Below are 15,205 nucleotides of genomic sequence, written 5' to 3' on the forward strand. Positions count from 1 at the left end.
CGCTGACCCTCGTCTCGGGGGCTCTGCTGGGTTGCTGTTTCTCGTTAGTGAAACGAGTTTGATGGTCTCAGACCCTTCCTTGCTAGTAAATGGTTTCAACTTCAAAACAAAGTGCAGTTAGTTTGGCAGGAGAGTCCCTGGGCTGACCTAAAACTAAATTACAGCTGACCCTGAGACAGTGAGGCCCCTCCAGGTCAGGGACAAGGGCATTGTCAGGACACTGGGAGCTTGCACTGTAATTAGCAGCAAAGGTATCAAATACCTCTGTTTCCAGCATTCCTGCCCTTAAAGGAACACAAGCAAAAAATCCCCAAATTTCTCCTATTGCAGCCTCGCTTAAAAAAAAAAAAAGAAAAAAAGAAAAAAAAAAAAAGGAGGTAAGGCTGAACAAACTTTCATCGATTTGCCTTTTCTCTGTTCTGCAGTAAATCTCTCCCCATCTTGATTCTCCTCCCACAACCCCTCGTTCCCCCAGCATCTGGGAATGAATTTACCAGACATTACATTGCTTGCAGGGCTCCAGAATGACCAACAAACTTGAGCACATTCTGTCTGACTAGCAGGAGTTTGTAAGAGGAGCTTTCCCACTTCAAAAATTTGCTTGGCTCCGGAGCTGCTTTCCCAGCAAATGTCTCTTCTGTCCCCAGCTTTCTTCAGACACCAGAGAGGCTTTTTTTAGGTTCACCCTCCAAAATGTGATTTGCTTCAAGTATGTTTTATAAGTTGTAACAGGAATGCGACAACAGGAAAGTATTTGTACTAGCTTTCTTGGTGTCCAGCTGAGTGCTGCAGAGCAGGGGACAGGGTGCTGCTGCGGCTGAAAACGCAGAAGGTAAGGATTATCTGAACGTCCTGCTCTCTACCTAGTCCTGTTTGCCAAGAATGTTTACTGCATCTCCAGCTTTTTGACTCAAATGCTCAAAAACGACGGGAACTTCTGAAAGACTGGGCCTTATTGCCTCACTGTTTCCATCCATCGCAAGTGGGCAGCTTCCAAATCCCCAGGGTGTCTGAAGCAGCAAACTTGGTGATCTCCAGAGGGGAAATGCTGGAGCAGGACGGGACACACTGAACAGGGCTTCCAAAAACACCCATGTAATCAGATTACAAGTCTGGTGAGTCAGGATTTCATAAGCCTGACTATGATCCTACTATTTCCAGTGGAACTCGTGAGATTCCCCTCCTCTGGAGTCTCCAGAGCTGCCCCAGTCGTTCGTTCAAACGTGAGAGCAGAATCAGTTCGCTGATCAGTCTGCAACGTGGCAGGTAGATGGAATTAAATATTAAATTTAAAACATATAATTAGATTTTTTTTTCTAGGAGCTTTAAGATTTGATAGTGGTGTTCCCCGTTTTGATAGGTGTGTCTGACAGACTCGGAATGGCAGAGGTTACGGTTTCATTCCTATTTCTGGTAAAGGAAGGGTTCCGATACCTGTTGTGCACCTCCACCGTGAGAGAGGTTTCCCACTGCTCCGCTCACCCCCCGGTTTTGGCAGTGTCTCCACGTTGCCCACGTCCCAGCTTTGTGCTGAGGAATGTCCCGGGCAGCTGCTTTGGAGGGAGCTGGTCCCGAGCGGCTGTGGGGTCGGCCACCAGCCGGCTGGGAGCTCCGAGGGGTGCAGTGGTGGGATCTGCTCCGGGTGGGAGAGGGGTCGGTGCCTCGGGTTGCTTCAGCTCGTGGATCGCCTGGGTGTGAGGTGGGTGGGAGAGGGCTGTCTGGAGCAAAAAAAAGAAAATGGCATAAGGACCCGAATGTAGCAAAATCAGCCTTGAGGGAAATCCAGAGCAGGCAAAGGCGTGAAAAGATAAATGCTTAAAGGCTGTGAAAATTGAGCAGAAGATACAAGGGCAAGAACAGACAAGTAGCGGCAGGAGCAAAATATTTCCCACTAGGTTATGAGCGGTGCGGAACCGGGGCTTGTCTTCGGTTAGAGGTCAGCTCGCTGGTCTGCGGGCAGGGGGAATCGCTGTGTCCCGAGACCAAGGGGCAGCTTTTGAGCCTCCTTCAGCTCTAAACATATTTAAAAGCTGGTGTAGGTTGCTGTGACTGGAGTCTCTAGCAACAGTCCCCTCGTTTCACGTTCTCTCGCCTGAAAGGATCAGCAGCCCGTAAGCCTGAGTGAAGACGGTGTGCCCTGGGGGGCAGATAAAACCCGAGGATACCGCTCCTGGCCCCGGAGCATCTGTTCTGGGCGTGCTGCTATGGAAAGACAGGAGTTCCCCTCCGTACAGCACCCGCTGGGGCACTTCGTGCCTCGCTCAGTGAGGTCCTCGTTGAATATTCTGTGGCAAGTAGGAGGGCGACCAGAGAGGACAAGTGCAGCCGGACCCTTGCGGTCTCCCTTGTGCCTCCCTGCCCGGTTCAGCAGGAAGGCGGCTCGGGCAGGAATTACGCACACAAAGCAGCTAAGCTGCTCCTGCAGTCTGAGGATGGGAGCTTTGCCCGGGAAGACACTGGTGTCCGTCTTGATTAGGCTGCGATGCCTGATGCGAGTCATGTGGCAAGTGCAAACAAAATACCTTGGCAAAACCTTGAGGAACCAGGACAGGCTGAGCTGCTTAAGGAGATTTACAGGGTGTATTTCTGTCCCGTACACTTGCCTTGGTCTGAACCTTTCCTGCCTCGGGAGCTCCAGCACATACCTGGGATTTTAAAGAAGCTCTTTTCTGTTCGTTCCCCAAATAATCTGTAAACCTTCTAAATTTTGCGCTGTTAAGTTTCAACAGCGTAGTTCCAGTTGCTTTACGCCACCGTAGTACCAGAATGCTATAAAGATGTCTTCTGGGAAGTGCTGTTGGGATTTGTGGAGCAAAGGTCCCGTCAGCTTAGATTAGAAAATAAGTCTTGAAGAAATGGGAGAGTTAAAAGCCAGCGCGAGTGTTAGAGCAGAAGCAGGAAATTGATTATGTCCTGAAAGAGCGGGGATGGAGAAACAGCTTCTGCTTGCTCAGCTCCTGCTCCTGCGTTGAGCCAGAAGTTCTCCGCTTGCTCCTGTAAATGCCTTTTTCTTCTGGTGCTGCTCTGGGGCAGTGCCAGCAGCCAGGTTTTCTGCCTCCTGCGAGCAGCTCAGTGGAGGATCCAGCCGTCCTTCCCCTCAGCGCTCCCCTGTTCCCCTGGACTCTGCTGTCTCTAAGGCAGATCTTAGAGGTCCTTGCCATGGTGCTGACTTCAGCCCCCGATAAATAATTCACGCGTGTGGCAGACCTGCAGAGGATGCACAGAGGGACCGATCACGCAGCATTGCTGGGCCCTGCCCGAGGAGCTGCTCTGCAGGCTGGGCTGCAGGGTGCCAGCTCTGCCGCTGGGGAGGCGCTGGAAAAGCTCTCCGGGGTGGTTTTTCACTGGGACATGGGGTTTTGCTTTAGTACAGAACTTCAACGCTTTCTTTATGTTAATGCAGAAGCCCGTTTTGTCTGAGATACCTGGCAGCCCTTGCACTGGCTGGTGCTCTTAGACTTGACCCAGACCTTTTTCTGTTAATGCCGTTTTATCCAGCCTGATCCCAGACCTTCCCTGCAGCCCCGGTGGTGTTTGATGCAGCCCAGCCCCATGCCGTACTGTGCCTTGCCCGACACGTGCCTGCAGACCACATCCTCTAAATTTCTCCTTGTTCTTCCTCCGAAACTGAGGATTAGAAGCAATGCCAAGATGTCACCTCTCTGCAATAAGCAGATTAGTATAACAAAATAATAAAATATATCCATAACAAAATATAACCTCATCGCCAAACTGATGTTTGCTTAATTTGTCCTTAAAAATGCTCATGGATGGGGCTTCCGCAGCCTTCCTGGTTGACCTCTTCCATCTTCAGCCATCCTTATAGTTGTAGGTTTGTCAGGATACCTGAGACCTTTGTCTCCTTCCGTGTTGTGAGCTGATCGTCCTTTCCCCAGCGAGCACAAGGAACAGTTTAATCAACGTCTCTTCACAGCAGTCTAACAGATCTGGTGGATTTCTTTTGCACGCATCCTCCTCTCCTTCCTCTGAGTGGAGAGATGGGTCCCTCCCTGTCACCACCCCATGGGAAGCTCCGAAATTCCTGCGAGGAAGGGAAGAGCAGAGGCAGTGCTCTGCTCCTGGGTGGGGAAGAGCCTGGTAGGAGCGGGCTGGTGCTCTGGGAAGGTCCCCTCTGCTCAGGGTGCTGGAGGGAGGGCCGGGCAGGGGTTAGGTCGGAGCAAGGACGGAGCAGAAAGCAGAGACTGATGAAAGTCAGCGACAGCTCGTAACTGAGAGCTGGGAGGGAGGGATGGTGATGCTCAGGGCATGTTTGAGGAGAAAACCTTTGCTTTTCAAACTTGCTGTTGTTTTCTGTCACTTCCTACGTAACTTTTGGAGTGCTGCGTTGAGAGAAGATTGATGGGAAGTGGAGATGTTTGCAGCCCACCTTCGGGGAGGAGAGCCCTCCGTGCTGCGGAGAGCTGGCACCCGCGCCTGGTCAGCGGGGCAGCTCCGCGGCTGGTGGCTGAACAGTCAGCCGGTGCTTCCTCCCTCGCTGCAGACAGGGCCGTGTAAAGCAGTCACCACGGAGGGGTTGTTGGGGCTTGTGGAGAAGGAAGCAGCAGGAAGGGCTCTGATTTTTCCCGTGCCCATCGTTTCCAGGACAGCAAGTGGAAGCCTGCAGTGTCCTGCTGTCCTTCAGAGACCTCTCCTCTTTTGCTGTTGTATGCTGCATCCCTATTCACTGTGTTACAAGCTCTCTCGTTCACTTTCTTCTCTCTCTGAGAGAGCCAAATTATGTTTTATTTTCCCTTCCGTGCAGATGAAGTTCAAGTGTCTGAAGCTCCAATCCTTCTTACTGTATTGTGGTAATTGGGGTGGTCTCCCCTCTCTTCTCCCTCCCTCCTTTCTTCCAGTAATCCCTGTTGTGTTTATTTACTCTTCATACTTCCCTTTATTCACCCACGCATATACTTCTCTCTTTTGTCTTGCGTGCAGCCCTGTTCCTCTCCTCTGTTCTTTCCCACCTTGCTGTTTGTTGTTCTGCACCATGTATCTTATTTTCTTGCTCAGTGAGGTTTCTTAGACAGCCAAGAAATCCTTGGTGCCTTTAGCCATTCCTCTCTGCCTCTTGCTGCATGTGTCCTTCCCCCAACGCGAATGGAGCCGAAATACTTGGAGTTCTCTAAGTAGTTCTCCGTGAACACGCCTGACTCTTGCCCCAAGCCGGTTCCCTCTGAGGCAGACGCGGTGGCTGCCCGTGCACGGGGCAGTTTTGCCATCAGCCTTTCCAGAGGGCCAGCATCACTCCGCAGCACAGGAGCTCTGCAGGAAGGTGCTGCCAGCCTGGCGTTGCCCCCAGGCGGGGCTGCAGCTAATGTCTTCCAGGTTTGCTTGTTCAGCATCGTAACGCAAATATTACAAAAATGATTTGGATTCCAATTCAAGTTTGTTTATTAACTGTCCAAGCGAAATGAAAAACAAAACTTCTCAAAGTACCTGACTGCCAAAAGCTCCTGGCTCCTGGACAGAGACAGGTCTCCAGGACTCGATCTCTCCTTAAGCCGTGTATGATGGAGTAAAAGAGGCCGCCGCTGCCCTGCCCCTCCCCTAACCTCCACGTTTTGGAGCCTCCCTCTTTCCATGAATAACTCCAGTGTCTGCCACTGGTGCTGGGCAGAGCTTTGCCAATCATCGTCCTCAGCAGGAAGTGGACATGATTTTGATAGTGTCACTCTACCACACACGAGACACTGAATAGCAGCAAGAAAACTGAGCAGTTTTGTTAATCTCGCTGGTGTTTGGCAACCTCTCAGCAGCAGCCACAGAGGCACTACAGCTGTCTGTCTGCAGCCCCAGGAACACAATGCTGCATTATTTTATATTTGGAGATCATCTTTCCAATCATAAGGTCTGGAATGTTTTATATATTTACTTCTCCGGGAGGAAAGCTTCCTACTGTCACTAATCAACAGATTTTTTCAGGACTTGCTGTCTTGCGTGTTAGAGAGAGAAATGCATTGATGCTACCAAAGCGCTTTGGGGTCCTAAGGTGGAAATACGAAGTATTGCATGTATGTTTTGGAAAGGGCCTTGGAATAAGTTACGTGGTGCAGCGTACCATCTTCCCTGGTGATGCAAGTCCAACCACAGCCTCCATCCAACCCCTCCTGAAGACTCATGCTTTTTCCTCTTGTGTTCACAGATGTTAACTCACATTGATCCCGTTCTCCCTTCTCCAATGTTATTTCGGTGAAGAAGAGACTGAAAGAAGAAGCATAATGCAACAAATATATATGATGAAGCGTTTTAATGCTGTGTCTCTCAGACTGCTTTACTTTATCTGTCTTGTAGATAATACGCATTTAAAATTTAAAAACAATGCACTGGTAGTAAACAAAGGGGTGTTGTCCTTTTGCATGCCCAACACTGATCTCCTGTTTCTTAGCATGCCTAACACTGATCTCTTGTTTCTTTTATTTTTTTTTCCCTTTCTTGTGTTTAATTAGCATTACTACTCTGCCTAAGTTGGGCGATCAATGGAGCATGAAAGCTGTGCTAGGTGACTTGCAAAACATTAGCTCCCCATTTGGAGTATTTGCCATCCAAATCAGAGCAGGTGCCAGGAGGCAGCGCAGCAGCAGTGGCTTTGGGCAGCATGGCAGGCAGCGGCGGTGGCTCTCTGGTGGCCCAGCTATAGCCCATTTTCGGGGGGATGTACAAGGGGAGATGGCAGAGATGCTGCCTCAGCACCGCTGCTGCCAGCCGTGGTGCCACCTCAGTGTGTTGTTTCTGTTTCTCTTCCGCAGCAGCCCAGCTGCCTCTCGAGGCACCTCCACCCAGCACGGTGATTTCAGCCCTGTGGAATGAGTGGGTTATTGCGGAAGCAGCTCAGCCTGGGCCGGTGGGAGCCGGGGCTGCTCTGTGGCCACGACTGGGATGCTGCACAGCTCGGTCCCTAGGGGTGGCTGCCAAGCCTCTTTTTGTGAGCGTGTTGCTGCGCCCAGGTACAGGGCCAGGAGATGGGACAGTGTCACCGACCTAGTGTCGAAGTCGAGTGGGTGAATGGGGGTTTGGAGAGCTAACAGAGGGGATGTATTTAACTCCTGGTTGCACCAGGGGCTCTGGGATGAGCCCAGGTTATGAAAGATGCTACTAGGTGGTGTTACTAAAGCAAGGCGTCCTGGCTCCTGTCCAGGAGGGAGACGAGCTGTGTTGGCACATGAAGTGATCGTGGAAGAAAGGTCAGCTGAGGCAGGTGCTGACCTGAGAGCCGTTTGGTGCATTGTGTGGGGCAGTAATGGAAGGTACAGGGAAGGCACGTGCTGGAGGGAGAGGAGCTGGAGATGTGCGTGGAGAATATTTGGCAGCATCGTGGCCCTTGCTAGAAGCCCACAGCCTGAGACCCTGCGATACCCCTCTGTTCTGAGACAGACTCACAGCACCAACCAGCAGAGGTTTTGTGTGCTGCTGTGCTCCGATGTGCCACAGATGCCAGCACGTGCCCTGTCTCTGGGCGATGCCCTGTGCAACCAGCACAGAGGCTCCAGCTCGCCTCGCTGTAGACTTGCGGGTGACAACCAGTGTTTCACTTGCTCCTCGCCGAGCTCCCCTAGCCACCCAGGCCGGGTTGCCCAAGAGCCGAGCCGAAAGCGCACGGACCTGCTCTCGAAGCCACCAGCGTGGGGACGAACCCGAGCCAGCGGCGAGAGGCTCGGCACGAGCCTGGTCGTTCGCAGGAGCGAGGGATCTGCCGGGCGACTTGGGGGCCGCCGTGCCGCCGCCCACGGGGGGCCGAGGAGGGCGCGGGCCGGGGTCTGCGTGCCCCTGCTTCGGTGCTGCCAGCGGGTCCTTTCCAGGCAGCGGCAGCGGCTGGGCACTGCCCCCACCCCGCCGCCCGCGGGGTCCCGGGAAGGGGCCGCGGGGGCTGCCCGGTGCCCGCAGCCCCGCTGGGAGACCCGAGGGCGGCCGCCGCCCCCCGGGGGGGGTCCCAGCGCGGCAGCCCGGGCCCGGCTTTATCCCGCCCGCTGCCCGCCCGGGGGGCTCCGAGCAGCCCGGTCCGGCCGCGTCCTCGCCCCGGGGCAGCCCCGCGGCCTTTGTCCGGGGCCCCGCCGCAGGTGGCGGGGACAAAGCGGGGCCGGGGGCCGCTCGGGGCCGCCCCGCTCCCCCCGGTGCGCTGCGGGCGCGGCTCCCGGTGCTCGGCCCCGGCGCCGCCGGCGGGTTTTATGCGTGCGGAGCCCGGCGGGGGTGGGAGGAGCCGGGCAGGTTGTGCCCGCCGGGCCCTCCTCCCTCGCTCCCTCCCCGCCCGGCGGAGAGGGGTCGGGGGAGGGGGCAGCATGGCCTGTCCGTCCGGCCCCTTTTCCAGCGCTCATCTGCCCCGGGAGTGCGGCGCCGCTCCTCGCAGGGAGAAGAGGTCCGAATGGAGACAGACGGCAGCCAGCCCGGCCTCGCCTCCCCGGACTCCCCGCACGACCCCTGGTACCGGCGCGGCGGCCGCTGCCGCCCCCCCCCACACCCCGCTTTAACCCCCCCCCCCCCCCTTTAACCCCCCCCCCAGCTCCCGGACCCGGTGCCGATCGCGGCCGCCTCCTCCCCCCGGGCCGGGCCGGGCCGGGCAGGCGCGGCGGCGGCGGCGGCGGTGCCAACATGGCCGATCCGCGCCCTCCCCTCCCCGCCCGGCCCCGCCGCCGCCGCCACCCCCGCGGGGCTCGGCGGCCCCCCGGCGCGGCCCCGCTCACGGCTGTCCCCGTTCCTCCCGCAGCAAAATGTTCATCGGGGGCCTGAGCTGGCAGACCACGCAAGGTGAGCGCCCGGCGGCCCCGCACCTGCCGCCGGTGCCCGGCGGGGGCCGGGGGGGGCGGCGGGGCCGGGGTTGGGGTCCGGGGATCCGGGGGGCGGGAGGGTGGCGGCGGCGGCGGGGCCGCGCCGGGACACCCACGGTGGGCGCTGTGCTTGCAGAGGGTTTGCGGGAGTACTTCAGCCAGTTCGGCGAGGTGAAGGAGTGCCTGGTGATGCGGGACCCGCTGACAAAGAGATCCAGGTGAGGAGGCCGGGCCCGCTCCTCCCTTCGCCCCCGCCGCGGCCCGGCCGCCACTTTAACCAACTTTCTCTCTTCTCTCCGCATCCCCTCTCCTGCCCGGGCTGCGGGGCTCAGGGGCTTCGGGTTCGTCACGTTCATGGACCAGGCTGGCGTCGACAAGGTTCTGGCCCAATCCAGACATGAACTGGACTCCAAGACGGTGAGATGACTTCTCTCATCTCAGGGGTGCATTTGCCGGCGGAGCTCGGCTGTGCTCGGAGCAGCCATCGATTGCGGTGTTTGATTTCCAGTTAGAGGTTGTAAACTATTGATTACTGATAAAGATTGATCGGCCCCTTCTCCACCTCACTTATCAGCTGGTAGCGTAGCTGCTGCCCCAGCTCCGGGCTCGCTATTGACCGCTGACCCAATGTCCGGGCATCGATCCGCGGATCCCGGCGGCGGTCGTCCTCCTGCCCGCCGATCGCAAGGCCCCTCCGCGCAGCCACCGCGGCCCCCTGCCACGCCGGGACACCTGAGCGCGGCTGGGGGCGAGGATTCGCGCCGGGGGACGGCCGTGCGGGTGCCCGGGGAGAGGGGGAGCCGCCCCTCGTGCTCCCCGGGGGTGCCGTGCCCCCGGCGCTGCTCCCTCCTCGCAGCCTCCGAGGCCCCGCTTCCTGTGGCCGCGGCGGCCTGTGCTTGCCCCTCGGCACGGAGCCTTCGGTCCTCGCGCCCCACGGCTTTCCCCAGGCGAAGTTTTGGTAACGGTCGCGGAGGTTCAGGACTTTATTGTCTCCGAGCGTGGCCAGCGCCCGCCCATGTGGGCCACCGGCGGCCTCTCGGAGCGGCGGCCGTGGCTCCGGCTCTCTGCTTGAGAGCCCCCCGGGAGGGCTCGCGGGGAGATTTCGGCGGCTCCCAGGGCCGGAGGCGGGTGGTACCCGGTCCTGCCTTGCAAATCTGTGGCGCTCGGGAGATGTGCGGGCTCGGTTTTGGGGGGGTGGGGGTGAGGTGTCTGAGTGGGAGGTCCCTGCTCTGCAGTTTTGGTGACTTCCCTTCCCCTGGATTCCTTTTCCGCGTTGCTGCCCCAGGGGTGAAGGTGAGGGTAGGGCTGGGGAGCGGCAGGGGCTGCGAGGGGCTGACATGGCGAAGGGCGACGACGTTCCTGTTCCGGGCACGGGCGGCCGAGGAGTCCAAACGCACAACTTTATTTCCAGCGCGTGGCTCGGGCATCCTCGCCTTTATCTCGGCAGAACGGAGGGGGCGGGAGAGCAAGACCCCCTTTCTGCGGGTTTACGGCGCGAGTTGCAGCGAGATCTGTGTCTGTTCCTGTTTAACCGCCTGGATCGCTCCCTTTGATGTGCACAGGTCCTTCCTCCCCCTGGGAGCTCGGGGTTAAACCTCTCCCAGCCTTCCTGGCCGGGCCTGGGTCCCCAGGACCCCAAACCTCCTCCTTTGGGAGGGATGTAAGGGGAGTTTTGCTCTGGGGCAGGGTTATGACAAAGTATTTTGAGGAGGACCCAGGTTTTTCTTTTTTTTTTTTTTCCCCCTCTTTCTGTTTTGCTTGCCTGTGTAAACACGGTGTCTGATCAGCCAGTCCCGTCAGCAGCCCGCGGGCTGGCGTGGACCCCTCTTGGAAAGGCAAGCGGTGGGTGGCAGCGATCCTGACGGTGCTTGGGGCCGGGAGCGAGGTGAAATCCTGGGTCTCCATTCTTCTCTGAACCACCGCTGCCTCCGCAACGCTGCTCCGTGGCCCACGAGGGCAGGGAAGGGAGAAGAAGGGAAGGGAAAAGAAGGGAAGGGAAGGGGTGGGTGGGTGCTGCAGGAACAGACGGCCTCATGGCAGAGGGCGCGTGGGGACCAGCCGGCCATTGAAATTCCCGGCCGCATCTGCTCCGCTCGCCCTGCCGGCGCGGCAGAGAGCGTGGGGGCTGTTTCGCCAGGGTCCGTCCTTTGTTAGGAACTTTGATCCCCTTCCCCGTCCTTTTTGGTTTTTAACGCTGGTTGGCTTTCAGCCGGGTCAGGTGTTCTGGGGTATTTTGCCCGGTAATTGCCAGGTGAGAGGTTGGTCCTGCGGTGCTGCGTGGAGCCTCCATGCGCCTTTTCCCTGCTGAGCTGAAACTGCTGTGAGTCACGGGTTAAACGACACAAACTCATCTGAATCCTAATTTAGGGTTTTGAGAAACTTTGGAGGAAAAGGCCCGGTGTCCTGAAAGGGCAGCCTTCTCTCGAGGCTTGGTGTCTCCTGGTAAACAACACTTGATCGACGGTGTCTGCCCAACTTGTTGCTTCATTGTTTTCCAATTCTTCCTACCCTAACGAGCACGGTTGGCCTGATTCTCCGGGGAAAGCTTGTGCTTTTGAGACTTTTCTTTGTTTGTAAGCTAGATAGCTGCAGCCCACGGGGTTATTTATGGAAATGCTTGATATGAGAATTGGCTTGGCAGTCTCAAGGTAAAAGATTTGCGTGACTTTGTAAAGCTGCAGCTGGCCTCTGCCTTGAGCTTCTTCTTTCTGTCTGGGGGAAGCGCAGGCTTGGTGGTGCTGGGTCACTCGCTCGTTTCTTTGTTGCCGTTCCTGACTTTTTGCTGGGTTTGTCTTTTGTGGTGGAGAGCGTGGCTCTGGGGGCAGCGCCGGCTGATGGAGGGAGGGCAGCCGTAGAGACGCGATGAAGGAACGAACCCAGCCGTCAGGTTTTGTGGGTCCTGCCCTGCCCTGGCCCTGCTTTGGGGCACCGATGCCAGCCAGGTTTGCGCAGGAGGTGCAGGATGGTAGCTGCTGGCATGGAGAGCGTTACTGAGGAGCCCCCCGTGCACCTGCACCGGCAGGTGCCCCACATCAGGGGGATTCCTCGTCCCTACAGCCTCGTGGGGTGAAGTGAAAGCGGTTTGTGCTCGGTCGACTTCCACTTGCCGTAGCCTGATACAGGGTTTTTTTGTTTCTTTTTTTTTTTTTTTTGGATACGATCGGAGCAGTTCTGAATGCTCTTACTCTCAGCAGATTTCTATCTAGGTTTGTAAAAAGGATCCGTGACGTCAGCGGGTGACACTGAAACACAACTCCTCTGGGGCTGTTTGTTTTAACACCAGAAACGAGGGGGAAAAAGGTACCGGTGCTTTTGCTTTAATTAGAAAGCCTCCTGCCACCGAGGAGCAGTCCACTTTTAGTAACTTGAGGCCGGCACCGAACTCGCTCTCCTCCGCGTGTTCCCAGGGCTGCCCCTTCAGCCGCTCGCCCGGGCCCCCCTCTACCTGCAACAATAGCTGCTTGTGCAGAAGAATTCGTGCAGCGCCTGCCTGCTCCCTCCAGCCAGGAGGACGCGTTATCTCTGCCCAGTTGCTCACACTCAGGGTAATGAGAAAATGAGGCCGAGCTTAGCATTGCTGAGTATGAAAGCATCTTCTTGGCAGGAGCTGAATGACACTGGCTGAGAAGTAAAAGACAGTAGATTATTGTTTTTGCTTATTATCTGCCATCAACCTCCTGCTCTCCTGCCGTCCCCCTGTCCTCAAAATTCGCCGTGGGTGCCTGCGCTGGCCAGGAAGCGGCAGGGCGTGCGTGTGTGTGTGTGGGGAGAGGGGGCACGGCTCAGATACCCCAGAGAGGCACCCAGAGGGTCCTCTGATCCGCCTGCTCGCAGCCTGGGGAGGGAGGTTTATTTTTGAGTTTATTTGTGCTCTTCGCTGTTGCCTCTGTTTGCTTAGGTGCCGAGTTTATTTATGTTGCAGGCCGTGAGTCAGGACGGAGGTGGGGAAGGCAGGGAGAGGAGCTGGTGGAAGGGCCCGGGGAGGCCGAGCTCCGGGGCTGCGTGACAAGTGAAAGGGCGCGGGACGGGAGGGCGGCCAGGCTGTAAGGCTGAACAAAGCAGCGGGAGGCGGTCGAGAAGCACAGCTTCCTTTTGGGCTGGTGGGACGATGCTCTGGGCTGCCCTCCCAGCTGCACACCCGGCCAAGCGCGGGGACGAGCCAGCCCTGCCTGTACCGCGGGTCTCCTTAAGCTGATTTGTAGGTCCGGATCATCCCCGCCGTGATGTAACTTCACCGGAGTTGCTGTAAAAAATAGGCGATAAAGAAAGAGGTGGAGGCAGAGGAGGAGCGCGGGCTCCGTGGGCGCTGGGCGCGCGGCTGCGTTCGCGTTGCCCCGGCTTTGTGGTGGCGGTGGGAGGCCGACGCAGCGCTCGGCCGCGCTGACCCCAGCAGGACGCACGGCACCTGGGTGGCGGCAGGTCCGTGCGGCGGCTGAGCAGGCACAAAGGAGGGCTCAGCGCGCCGAGGGGAGGCACGGCTTCATTGTGTGCGCTGCAGCCCGCGGGAGAGGGGCGGCACGCTGCCCCGCGGCCACAGCCCCTGCGCGTCTGTCGCGGGAGGCTTCGGGCTCCTGGGTTTATTCTGTACCCTCCTGGCGGCTCTTTTGTTGCCTCGCCCTCTGTTGCGGGGTGAAATGTGTTTGGCTTCTCGCGCGCCGCCTCTTTTCCGTCCTGTTACTAACCAGGTGAGCTCTGTGCTGGGAGGTAGAGTGGAAGGGAGAGCAAAAAGGCAAAAGGAAGCACTTTTAGCGCGACGCCGGCGATGCAGGGCACCCGGGGGCAGGCCGGGCGGGAGGGTGCAGCCGAGCCCGTTAATCCCGGCACGTGATGGGCTCTGGGTGCCGCCCGGCCGGCGCTCAGCCCGAGCCGGACCGCTGCATGCTGGGACTTGTAGTCTCCGTGGACTGTACCTTACCGAGCGGGGGAAGGTGTCTGCGGCCTGCTTCGTTTTGTGCTCCTCAGGTAGATGCTCTGGGCTTGTAGCAAGGTGCGCCACGTGGGCGGAGACGGCCGTGCGCACGGAGGAAATCCTGCGTTTGTAAAGAGGCAACAAAAGCGTGCTCACCTCTCCTTTCCAACGTCTCTTTCAGATCGACCCGAAGGTAGCGTTCCCCCGCCGAGCACAGCCCAAGGTAGGTACTGCGGCGGCCCTCGGCCCTCGAAGGGGCGGGTCGTGGTGGTGAGGTTCTGTCCCCTGCGCGAGGCTGCCAGCGCCTGTGGCGGAGTCGCTCCCTGGGGTTTGCTCAGGACTCGTGTGGGGCATGGTCTGAGCCGGCAGTGCAGTGCTGGGGGGTTGTGGTGCTGGAGGAACCAGCAGGCCCCTTGGTTGTACTTTAGGGTGCAAAGGTTGGAAGCGCTGAGATGCGCTCTGCGCAGGGGGAGCCTCGGCCTTCTGAGGCTGCAGGCAGTGTCCTGAAGCTGCAGGAGACACAGAACAGCTCCGTGCTGTGATACACGAGGAGAGAAGGGTGTGCGTGTGTGTGTGCGCGCACATCTGTGTGTGAGCAAGTGTGTGGCAGGGACGGGGTAGAGGATTTAAAGGATTTCGTTTTGTGGAATGCCCTTGTGTGCTTTGGCACAGGCAAAGGTAGAAGGTGTCGGACCTTAGCTGCAAGAGGCTCTGGCGTTGAAGTGAGCAGTTGCAGGGGCTCTGTCCAGGTGTGCAGCCAGACTTTGAACCGAGGAGCCAACAGCAGGCTGGAGACTGCTCTTGGGCTTTGGGTGTCCCGTCAGGTTTGCTCTTGGGTGGGAGTTTTAAAGTTCGTTATCTTGATTCCAAGTGCTGTGACGGGAGGAGGAGCTGGAGGGAAGCGCAGAGGGAAGAGGAGGCTGGTGCTGGGAGGGAAGTAAGGGGGTCAGGCCCTGAGAACAATCGGTGAGCAGGTACCCCGAGTAACTGGAGCCAGGAAGCACATGGTAGGAATTGGGTTAATTCCATTAAGCAGTTTGGTGACAGAAGGTGCTTTAGTGTTAGAACGGGCTGCTCTCCAAGGCAGGGAATTGCTGCGGATTAGCCCCATGCTCCTTGGGGTAATTAGGACCATGTGTTCCTCTGAGAGCAGGGGTGTAGCCAGGCAGCGGAGGGGAGGATGCAGCTGGAGAGCCGGTTCAAAGGACGTCAGCGTGCCTCCGCCTGGCAGCAGTGGCCCCTCTCAGGGCAGTTCGCTTCTTCCCTTGTCCCAGTGGCACGAGTGAGAAGTGGCAGAGGGGTCTTTTTCTCCTGGCAAAGGCAAAACGGGATCTAACTGGGACTCATCCGGGCTCCTTTTAAGTGAGAGGGGAGCGGGTGCACGATGGGCCTTACTCCGTGCGAGACTGGATGCTGTGCGGTTTGCGAGACAGGATGGCAAAGCCCGGGGAGCCTGCGTGTGCTGGCCCCGGCCCGGGGGAAGCAGAGCAGACTTCTCCGGGGGAAGGCTGGGGAAGCAACGCCCCGCTCCTCG

The 15,205-nt window shown here is 57.9% G+C and overlaps 1 protein-coding gene across 2 annotated transcripts in view; it reads left to right on the plus strand.

Moving 5' to 3' along the window:
- Window positions 1-8,359: 8,359 nt before the first annotated feature.
- The window catches only part of MSI1 (musashi RNA binding protein 1), a gene marked incomplete at its 5' end in the record, with an annotated part of 30,041 nt that continues 23,195 nt past the window's right edge, over window positions 8,360-15,205 (plus strand). For both annotated transcript variants that reach the window (XM_083803395.1, XM_083803396.1), the window contains 5 exons: window positions 8,360-8,418; window positions 8,702-8,742; window positions 8,899-8,980; window positions 9,095-9,179; window positions 13,853-13,894. In XM_083803395.1, coding sequence (XP_083659521.1) covers window positions 8,360-8,418; window positions 8,702-8,742; window positions 8,899-8,980; window positions 9,095-9,179; window positions 13,853-13,894 — 309 coding nt within the window. The remainder of the gene's footprint in view (window positions 8,419-8,701; window positions 8,743-8,898; window positions 8,981-9,094; window positions 9,180-13,852; window positions 13,895-15,205) is intronic.

Source organism: Anser anser, assembly GCF_964211835.1.
Source record: "Anser anser genome assembly, chromosome: 18".
In the NCBI taxonomy this organism is placed as follows: Eukaryota; Metazoa; Chordata; class Aves; order Anseriformes; family Anatidae; genus Anser; species Anser anser.